General features: G+C 25.0%; 3 protein-coding genes across 5 annotated transcripts; 1 reads left to right on the top strand and 2 right to left on the bottom strand.

Moving 5' to 3' along the window:
• The first annotated feature begins 264 nt into the window (after window positions 1–264).
• Window positions 265–3,167, top strand: LOC122530426 (dihydroxyacetone phosphate acyltransferase). Of its 2 annotated transcripts, none has more exons than XM_043657361.1 (6): window positions 265–950; window positions 1,023–1,433; window positions 1,511–2,018; window positions 2,083–2,381; window positions 2,459–2,712; window positions 2,795–3,167. In XM_043657361.1, the coding sequence occupies exons 1-6, from the start codon at window positions 659–661 to the stop codon at window positions 3,119–3,121; spliced, it is 2,091 nt and encodes a 696-aa protein (XP_043513296.1). In that variant the 5' UTR covers window positions 265–658; the 3' UTR covers window positions 3,122–3,167. The 2 variants fall into 2 exon arrangements, with proteins under 2 accessions (XP_043513296.1, XP_043513305.1); XM_043657370.1 differs by having other exon boundaries at window positions 803–937.
• A 94-nt stretch (window positions 3,168–3,261) lies between these two features.
• Window positions 3,262–4,491, bottom strand: LOC122530504. The gene is made up of 5 exons (XM_043657534.1): window positions 4,391–4,491; window positions 4,069–4,303; window positions 3,799–3,982; window positions 3,483–3,649; window positions 3,262–3,402 (listed from the first exon to the last, which is right to left on the bottom strand). The coding sequence occupies exons 1-5, from the start codon at window positions 4,489–4,491 to the stop codon at window positions 3,262–3,264; spliced, it is 828 nt and encodes a 275-aa protein (XP_043513469.1).
• Window positions 4,492–7,461: 2,970 nt separating this feature from the next.
• LOC122530417 (serine/threonine-protein kinase D3) lies at window positions 7,462–11,016 on the bottom strand. 2 transcript variants are annotated; one of them, XM_043657340.1, is made up of 12 exons: window positions 10,752–11,016; window positions 10,527–10,658; window positions 10,250–10,455; window positions 9,890–10,169; window positions 9,602–9,759; window positions 9,423–9,484; window positions 9,224–9,353; window positions 9,012–9,144; window positions 8,716–8,895; window positions 7,835–8,581; window positions 7,678–7,763; window positions 7,462–7,604 (listed from the first exon to the last, which is right to left on the bottom strand). In XM_043657340.1, exons 1-12 carry the CDS (start codon window positions 11,014–11,016, stop codon window positions 7,491–7,493), a joined length of 2,493 nt encoding a protein of 830 aa, XP_043513275.1. In that variant the 3' UTR covers window positions 7,462–7,490. The 2 variants fall into 2 exon arrangements, with proteins under 2 accessions (XP_043513275.1, XP_043513284.1); XM_043657349.1 differs by having other exon boundaries at window positions 9,224–9,347.
• Window positions 11,017–11,195: the final 179 nt, after the last annotated feature.

Here is an 11,195-nt window from a genome sequence, read left to right as displayed (position 1 = left end):
CGGCTCTTCAGCTTTGTATTTATATACGTATTTACATTGATTTTTGAACATTAAGATTAGGATAAATAAAATGTTATATTTCGTTACCTCTTTCAAATTTTGCTTGCTGTTAAAATGTAATTTAACATTAAAATTTTAGTATAATTATTAAATACATAAACTATTTGAAACAAGAATATGAGAAGTATCATTCTTGTGTTATATTAATATAATTATTTTAATTATTAAGGATCAAAGAATAAAAAAAAGTAAAAATACATAATCTTCGACAAACGACAAATAATAATACTTAAAACTTTAGAAAAGTAATTTTATATGTAAAGTAATGTTTGAGTTACGGTCGATTTGTATGTATTTCAAATATTAGTTTTTAACGCGTCATAACTGTCAATAAAAATAGTAATTAGAAAGAGCGAAAAGAGGAAAAATGTACAATGTCTAAGAGGATATAATTAATCGGAAAAAAATCACAGTACGATCAGTAGCATATACAATACGTGTACGTATGAAAAAAAAATTTAAATAATGAAATGTTATTAAAATTGATAATTGATGCGTATCGATTATTGAACTTTGGTTAAATACTGCTCATTGTTTTGATACTGAAGTAACGCATTGAATAAAGTTATCTGAATATTGCAAATATTCCATATTTAAAATGGAACAACGTTCAGAATTTGTGGATTTACTGCTTGCAAGACGTAAAGATTATGATATTTTATGGGCTTCTCGGTCAATGGATCCATTATCACCACATAAACTTCCAATGGAATCTAAATATTCTAGAAATGAAATGATTCAAGCAGTTTTAAATGATGAAAAAATTAAATTGGCAATTATTTCTTTGGCTGCAATACGCCAAATAGATGTCAAAAAAGTTATTAAAGAGGCTTATGATATAATAAATGAAATGGCTAGCAAAGAAAATTTACTCACTGTTCGTTTCATGGGTAAAACTGTCTTTTATTTAAGATCATAATATTTTTATCCTTTATAGTTACGAGTAATGTTGTAAATTTCAGGTTTAATTATTACAAAAGTTCTTAAAAGAATTTTTGTGAGCATTTATGTTAATGAAAAAGCAATATACAAGATGAAAAAAGAGATGCAAATTTCTCAGATACAATATGTTTATGCACCTTCGCACAGAAGTTATTTAGATTTTGTAGTGTTATCATATGTCTTATTTTCCTATGACATGGCACTTCCAAACATTGCAAGTGGAATGGATTTTTATCACATGTATGTAATAGGAGAATTATTCAGAAAATCAGGATCTTTTTATATGCGGCGCAGTTTTTCTAATGATCCATTGTATAAAAAAATATTTAATGCATATGTAATGTCTTTAGTAAAACATAGTGATAGAGCAATTGAATTTTTCATTGAAGGCACTCGAAGTAGAAGTTTGAAGAGCATAATACCAAAGTTTGGTATGTTAAAATCAATAATTTTGATATAACATTTTGATTAATATTTAATAAAAACATAAAGATGATTACATTTTCAGGTCTTTTGTCAACTATTTTGGAGAGTTTATTAGAAGGCAGTGTACCTGATATATATTTTATACCTATTAGTATTAATTATGAACGACCACCAGAAGAATTGTTATTTACATATGAGCTTTTGGGAGTGCCAAAACCAAAAGAATCTACTGTTGGTTTACTCCAATCTCTATCTATTTTACAGAAGTCATATGCCTATGGATCTATTGTTTTTAATGTTAATGAACCTATTTCTGCATGCCAATTTTTAAGTATGGAACATCGCAAAGAAAAAGTATTATCACCTTATACAAAACTACCAACATCTGTTGTTAAAAATCTAGCTTATTGCATAATAGATTCACATAAAAAAAATACAATACTTATGCCTTTTAATTTAATTGCTTTATTATTTAATGAAAAAAGTCAAATGCATTCAGATAATCCATATACATTAGATGAATTAGTCAGTGACTATTTATGGTGTAAAAGGCTTCTGCAAGTATTTAATGCTACAGTATATATAGAAAGGTAAGTTTTAAAAAATAGTCACAGAATTCTAATAATTACATATATTATAGAAAGAAGTTTGCAGGTCATTTGATATAAATGATCAAAATACAGGCAATGTAAAACAAGAAATATTAAATAGTTTAAAATCTCATGAAGAGTTACTTATAATTGATACATCAAACATTTTGAGACTCAAAGAGAGACATAGAATAACAAAGCTGAAAAACAATATCCGTGTTAAAGGTCATACTCTATTAGAAAAAACTATGAGAATAGCTGTACCTGTCATTAATGTTTCAATTTATCTAAATCCAACTTTATCTTTTTTAATAAAACCAGCTATTGTTACTGTTGCTATAGGAATAGAAGGAAATAAGCTCGGTAATATTATTGTATGCATATGGCATATTACATATAAAAGATGAAATAGAATTGATGTATTATTGTATTATGTATAGGAAACGTATTTAAACGATATGTATTATTAAGAAAGCTATTGACCACAGAATTTGCAATGCCTTTAATAGAAGACGAATCTGTGATAAAATCTGAATGGGAAGAAACATTAAATTTATTATTAAGACAAAATTATATAAGTATTCAAAATAATACATATGTACAAAGAAAAGATACTAAAGTATTCTCCCTTCTCTATAATGTAATATTACCATTTATAGACACAATATATATTACATGTCTTGTTCTATTTGAGGTAAAATTCAATAATATTGTATAGTATTTTATATTTATTATATTCTCAAACATATAGAAAAAAAATCTGTTTTCAATTACAGTGGGATGAATCAAAATCAACTCATATAACGATACAAGAGGTATTGATTGAAGCACAGAAACAGATAGAAAAAGCATTTCTTGAACAACGTCAATGGGGACAACATCCTTATTCTTTATCAATTGATTTGATTAATACAACAATAAGTAATCTTGTAACACAAGGTATTCTGATACTAGATGAGAAACGAAAGTATCTAGTAAACAAAATCGAAATAATACAGATTCTTGTACAATTGCAAAATCTTTCGCTAAAACGACCATTAGGTTCATATCTTAATGCAATATTACTGCCTCTATTACCACCACCTATGTCTGCTAAATTGTAAAAATAGGATATATAGAATAAAATTGAGAAGATATGTATTAAAATAACTTAAGTTATACAGGGAAATGACTCAGTTATGAAGCTTTCAATATAATTAATGCTATAAATATTTGTTTAATTATTGTAAACTATCCTTTTATATTAAAATTCAGAAGAAAAATTATGTAAATTTTTAAGAATCATATTTGCATCGTCATTAAATTTATCTATTGATCTTTTTCTTCTGCCAAGAAATAAAGTAGTTGTAGGGGTTGGTGTAGAATTCATATTTCTGAATAAAAGCTAAAGAAAATTATTATATGAATTATTACATAAATCCATATCATTAATTACTATAATAAATATTATAGATAAATAATTACCATAACCAATCTAATCAGATACACAGCAAATGTAAGAAATGAAATAGCCATAAGTGCACCTTCTATGGAGGGAAATCCAGCCGCATGTTCATGATCATAATTATGATCGTAATGTTCAGTACCTCTTCTTTTACGAGCATTTGTTACACTTTGTGCAAGTTGAAATTCTGAAAACATTATTAAAAATATTTGATTATTACATTGACATGTCATACGTATCATTATTTTTTTGGTATGAGTTATTTTTATTATTATTTATTGTTACCTATCTTAGCTATTTTTTATTATTGTTATTGTCATTCTTATTTGTTGTTACCTATCTCAGTCATTAATGTATTTTCAAATGTCTTCAAAAAATGAATTTTTCCATCAATTGATATTGGTTGAGATTTCAAAGTATAATGAACACTTTTAAGTATATCCACTGGAAGATAATCCAAAAGCCTTGCATTATTTGAAGTAAAAGATTCGTTTAAACATTGTTTATTTGCTTTTTCTTCCTAAATGACAAAAATGAAACATTCAGTTGCTAATTGTTTTTCAAAATAAAATATTTAAAAAATTTTAAATGCAATAACATAGTTACCTCAATTATTAAGGGAATTGTTTCATTGCATTCTTTTGTATCAGGTACAAACACATTTTCCTGATCTTTGATATTTTTTTTCATACTATGAAAATTGTATTCTTCAGTTTTATTAACTGGTATTTGTTCTATTTCTGTACTTTTATAAGTAATATTCTGATATATATAAGAAAACTGATTTCCCATATTTCTTTGAGCAAATTTGTAAAAATGATCTTGTTTTGTAGTAGGTATTCTTTGAATAAAATATAACATATCCGAAAAAATAGTGACATTGAATTAACATTAATTTTAATGTTATTTAATCTGATTTTATACATACCTATATATCTTTTTCACATTAGAAAATTGAGGCATATCAATCCATTCTGCCAAACTATTATTCAATAATATCTTGAATATTAATAAACTAGTTATGAGCATTGTAATTAATTAAACTATGTAGTTTTTACAATAATGTAAATATATATATAATTTAATAATATTATATAATAATAATTCATTTACTGCATATATTTACATTCACTAAGTAAAATAAACACAAGTAGATGTTGTATTGTGTCTTTAAGTTATAAAAGAACTAACTGAAGATAGTGTGACAGGATCAGGATGTTATTATTTCAAGCAGAAGTTCTGTTAGATTTAATGAGGACAAAGAAATAATTTACAACGCAATGACATAAATTTTTCTAAATACTCTAATATATATTTGTACATGGAATTTTTATTAAAAAATTGAAGAAAATAGATAGAAGGTATTAAAAAAGTCTATTAGCATTAATAATTTATTTATTCTTATTATCATAATAAGTACAATAATATTTAACATTTTATAACTTCTTATGAAAATTTGTTAATTTCACTTAAAATCTATTAATTATAATGTTGTCTTTTAAGTACTTTTGTTTATTAATTATGTAATTATAAATGTTATAAACTTTAACAAAATATTATAAATTTCAACAAAATACAAATTGTTAGTTCTTATAAAATTTAATGTTTTTATAAAAATTTAAAAATGTTCTTTAAATCACAAAAAGTTTATAAAATATGTACAATTAATTTAGAAACATATTACAAACACATAATATAATGTATAAAAGAATTATTAATTTTGCAAATCATATACAGATTATTTAAAATCTATTAATATTACACAAATCTTCCCATATATAATTAAAATGTATAATATGTATAACTGAAAATATTTCTGCAGAATTTTTTATAAAATAATAATAATTATTATGTTTATATTTAAATTTAAATTTCATTGACTATCCAAACGTAATATTTTACTGTAATTATAATACATGTTCCATAATAAAAATATAAACAAAGCAAAAATATTCATTTCATAATTGAAGTATTTTTGGAAACAAATTTTCAAAAATACAGGCCATATGTCATGTACAACAATATATTTGATGCTATATTAATTAAATATAATAAAATATAATTTGATGTATAAAATATTTTGTGAATAAATGAGATTCTGTTAAGTAACATACGATTGAAATAACATTTGTATCTGTATATTATGCTTTTCTAATGAAAAAGTGTAGTGTAAAAAATGATTCATTTTAAAATATAATATTCTATTTAAAATATTATTACAATGAGTAAAATATTCAGACAAATCCCAAATATTACTATTCAAAAGCAACTCAGTCTTTATGAAATATTTGATTAACAAATAAGGAAATATATTTGTTCATATTTAATTTCTGAATTTAAAAAAAATGGTTTCTTTCTTGATTCCTCATGTTTCTTTTATTACTATATTTTTATTAATAATTTGAATGATTGCAAAAATATTGTATTAAAAACAAGTATTGCGTTAAAGTAATATAACGAAATATAAAGTTTTTTAAGGCTTTAATATATGATTAGAAAATGGATATTTTAAGTTTCTTATAAATATACATTTATTTAAGTCAATTAATTTCTATATATTTTAAATTTTTTCTATAGTAACTGTAATATGAAATTAAAAAGAGAAAAATAAACGCAGTACTTAAAATGGAGAAAAAAATACGTATAATTTAGATCTTTTTCTATTTGGAATGTATTTTGTTTTTAATAAAATAATGAAAAGTGTAAAATAATTTTATAGAATAAAATAAAATAACAAATATACTAAAAACGTAAAATTAATCATTTTGTCTATTATATGCTAATTATCAAATAGTTCCAAAAAATTTTGTTCACTACTTTCTAGTATGAAATTTATCACAATAATAATTATAATTATAATATTATATAAAAAATGCTTGAGAATATGTATAGTAATCTTCTTGGAATGTATTTATTTGCAAATCTTCCCTTGTCTTTATGAATGTTTATAAAGATTATGAATGCTTTATTATGATGTATAAGATCAAAAGTTTAAGAAGATTGTATTTGCAATAATCTTATTTTATCACATAAGAATTAATAATTTAGAGTATACATTTTATGCACGTCTTTTTATTTTTAGTTTTATCTTTAGTTTTAGTTTGTATTAATTGTTAAAAGATTTGACACAAATTATAAACTTTTAATATCTAAATGCTTTGAAGCAAAAATATGAAATAGTAAATTTATTATATATAGCATAATATTACGTATATATTAATTTAATCTATGAAAAATTCTATTAGTTTTTAAGAAGTTTATATGGTACTATTTTTAATTTCATCTTACTTCAAAGAATGTCAAAAGTTTATATATATAAAAGAAATATACATATATTTTATAATTTATACATACTGCTTGACATATTATGTTAAATCTAATTATTCTATTTTAAGCATCTCTTGTGCATTTATAAAACATTCTATATGTATTTCTATTTTAAGCTGAAAAATATGTTTATATTACGAGATTAACACTTATATATGTATATTACTTGTAAAATGGTATTATGTATTCAATGCAATGTTACATTAATAAAACAGCATGAAACAATTATTTATTTTATGGTAAAATAAATAATTGTCTAAAATATCATGATAATACTATATTTATTATTCTCTAGAGTATTTTTCATACTTTACGAACTATAGAAAATTTCTATACCCAGTACCTTGTAACACGTTCAAATTCATTATTAAAATTACTGAATATCCATGAAAACATTGCTGTTGCTTTCTCCTATCTTTTGTTGAATGTTTTATCTTACACAACGCAGTCTAAATAATTTTCTATGTAATAATTCTTATTTTTTACATGAAATATATTTTGGAATAAAGTTATCATATTAGTATTTCATATCAGTTTACTGATAGTCAAAAAAAAATATAGTTGTACTCCCTATTATGAATGTATTCAAGTCAGGCACGAATGAAACGTCGCAATGTAGCTCGAGCACTACGAGCCCAGCCTTTGTGTACAGATAAATTATTTGGCAATGTTTCGATGTTTAATGTAGGCAGAGAGTTCTGTCATGTACGCTGGTTACTGTATGCTGACCATCGGGCATCATCACTTTCGTGAGTTAAATAACGATATCCTACTTTTGCTTCTAATTCTCGTAAATCACACCATGTTTGATAATCCTTAAAAACAATACAATTTATAGTAACCTTATATTTTATAATACTAAAAACTATTTACGATTAAAATACTTACTTGAAGCCATACATGTTGTAAACTCTTATCTACGGTATAACGTTTTCGTTGTTTTACTTGTAACAAATTACTGATTAAATCAATTGCTAAAAAAAAAATTAATTTTATTAATCTTTATTGTTTGATGGGTATTATTTTATTTCAATGATTTGCATACCATCAGATGAGATTTCTTGCCAAGGCATAGGTGGATACATAAAAGCAGCATTTTGAATTTGTTCATTAATATCTTCTTCTTCATTAAATGGGAATGTACCACTTAATGATACGTAAATAATTACACCAACACTCCACATATCTAAAGAACGATTATAACCTTTATTTCTTAAAACTTCTGGTGCTAGATATGCTGGAGTACCAACAACACTTCTTCTGAAACTTTTTTCTCCTATAATTCTTGCAAAACCAAAATCGCATAGTTTTACTTGTGTAAATTCGTTATCACTGCTTAACAATACATTTTCAGGTTTTAAATCACAATGTACTATATTTTTGCTATGTAGATGTTTTAATGCTACTAATATCTGTGTAATCAGAAATTTAGTTACTCTTTCACTAAGACGGCCACGTTCTGAACTTAATATCATTTCCAGCATATCGCCTTTTAATTTTTCCATAACCACAAATATTCGTTCAGGAGTTTCGAACATTCGTTCTAGATTAACAACTCCACTATGCGACAGATTTTGGAGGATAGCAACCTCGTTCTTAAGCTGCGCTTCTTGTTTTGTAGGAAAACGTAACTTATCAATAACTTTAATGGCGACTGCTCGTTCACTTTTACGATGAATGCCTCCATACACTGTACCAAATTGGCCAGAACCTAGAACTTCATCTGGAAAGATTTCATATAATTGAGACATATCAGTAATATTTTCCTCAGGTTCTGTAGATTCTTCTTGACCTATAATTAGAATATTTTTCATAGATAAAGCTTTTTAATATTGATAAATATTATTATCAATATTATCAATATTAGTATCTATTAAATGAAGAAATTTTCTTAATATAAGATATAATAAAAGAAAAATTACATACTGGCTGATATAGTAACAGGCATCAATGCTTGCCTAATACTAGTTTCCCATGACCTAGCTATGTGTGCTCCAATACCACTTTCTGGTGGAGGAACTTGACTACAATTTTCTCCATATGAAGGATCTTCTCCAACATAATAATCAATATTGGCAGTTTTTAACTCAAAACAATGGATTGTTTCTAAAATACAATTCATGTTCATATCATTGATATGTGCCAAATAAAATTTTAATAAAAAATATATAATATAAATATTAACTATAGAATATAATATATATATAATATTCAATACATACGTGAACGAGATGTCTCAGCAGTTTCAATAGACAATATTTCAACCAATGGAATTTCTTTATAATATTTGGAACTATTTTCATTTTGGAATAATGTTATAGCTTTTGTATCAAGGCGCCAATAATGTTTCTTTCGCTATGAAATTTTCAAATATTATAATTTTAATAATTTTTATGTATATGTATATACGTAAAAATATATATTAATTATTTACCATTGGATCACGGCTTGTAAAGTGTACCATCCAACCTTCTTTTAAAACTTTCGAACCACGTCGTTTTGTATGTTTAACACTTTGCACTATGCGCATTAGAGGAATATTATTGCTTGGTGTAGAACTGCAACTAACATAATAAAAGAACATATACATAATAAAACACAAGTTTACACACACAATAAAAAATCCAATTTACCTTGACGGTCTAGATTTTTGAAATTCATCATAAATAATATCATCACTGCATGGAACTTGGTCCTATAAAAATAATCTAAATAAATATTATATTTATTATTAAATATTTTAAATAAAATTAACTACAAAATTAAAAAAAATATTTCTGTCTAATATTTTCTATTATAAAAACAAGTTTACAGTATATTCATCAGATGCTTTTGTTTCATCTACTACAAAAGATGAGTGCTGAGGAGGTGAAGGAGATTCAGCATCACTATCGCCATCGGCCTCTTCATTTCTACCGTCACATTTTCCTTCCGGTTCACTGCCGACACCGCTATCAGGATATTCGTTACCTAAATAAATATAATTTTTTAAATAATTGATATTTCTTTAATATTTTTTAAATATTTGTTACCTAAATAAACATTACTTTTGAAATAAATTATTTATGAAAAAAATGAATAAGATACGAGTAAAAGAGACCTGTATTGTCACGTGGATTTTCTCCAGTACAGTCTTTCGGTATTTTTTCTATACATTTCTTGTGTGCATTATATTGACAATCTTTGCACTGTAGGCCTTGTTTAAATAAACCTCGTAATAATTTTTTACAATATCCACATACAGTTGGCCTGGTATAAGTATGTACCACAAATGTATGTGGAATTTTTATACGTGTTGCAAGTTCTCGTTCAACCCACACTGGTCGTCCTCCCAATGAAGGAGAGCGAGATTGTTTTGGTGCCATTATACTTGGTATTGTCTAAATTTATAATATGGTAGAAGACAATAATATATGTAAAAATATATGAATTATACATTGCACCATACATAAAATCTTACCAAAGTACTGTTATTTTGACTTGCATTCGGTGTATTATTTGTACTATGATTATCATCACTAATGCTGGTCAAACTACTAGTAGATCCTTGACTTGGAGACCTTGGTACATTTAACATTGCAGAACTGCGCCGTCTTTGACTAACATCATGTGAGCAATTATTAGGTACTTTTATAACACATCTTTTATGATAATTCATTCCACAACCTATAAAATACATTAATTATATTACAGTACTCAAAATAACTAAAATAGTCATAACATAATATAATATTTACCTTCACATTTTAGACCTTGGCGAACAAGGCCAAATAACATTTCTCCACAAAAATCGCAAAATGTTGGAACTTTATATGAATGAACAGTCAAAGCATGGGGACGAATGGGAACTTCTTCATTTGGCACTTGTGCTTAAAAAAAAATTAAACAATTATTCTCTTTTCTTAACTTTTTCATTTTTATATTTCATTTATTATAATAAAATATATCAATTCAAAATTTACCAGTCAAAACAATTTCTACCAATGTCTCATCAACAACTTCAGTGGCGTTTGTAATAAGTTGTAAGATATTAGTGGAATTATAGTCATGCTTAAATAAAAGCAATCGTTCAAATAAATGATTTAAACCATGTTCTGGACACTTCGTATTTATAAAGTCACAAGCAAATTCTTTAAGAGTCTTAAGAGTCAATGTACTGCTTTCAACTGTAACAGTATCACGAGTTAAACCAAACTGGAATAAAAATGTCACTTCTGGTCCCTCCATATTAATTGTTTTATCTGTAATAAAAAATAAATTAATAAATCTTTAATATGTGAATTATATTAAATATCTATAAACTAAAACAAGGATATAAAGATCAATACTTAAGATACTAATCTTTATACTTTTTTATACAATATTTCTAAATACAGAATTTCCATTAAAAATTAAGCATATGCATA

The sequence above is a fragment of the Frieseomelitta varia genome, unplaced genomic scaffold (assembly GCF_011392965.1).
Source record: "Frieseomelitta varia isolate USP_RPSP 00005682 unplaced genomic scaffold, Fvar_1.2 scaffold_135, whole genome shotgun sequence".
Lineage (NCBI taxonomy): Eukaryota > Metazoa > Arthropoda > Insecta > Hymenoptera > Apidae > Frieseomelitta > Frieseomelitta varia.
Note: the sequence above shows the minus strand (reverse complement) of the source record. Positions and strands in the feature narration are given on the sequence as shown.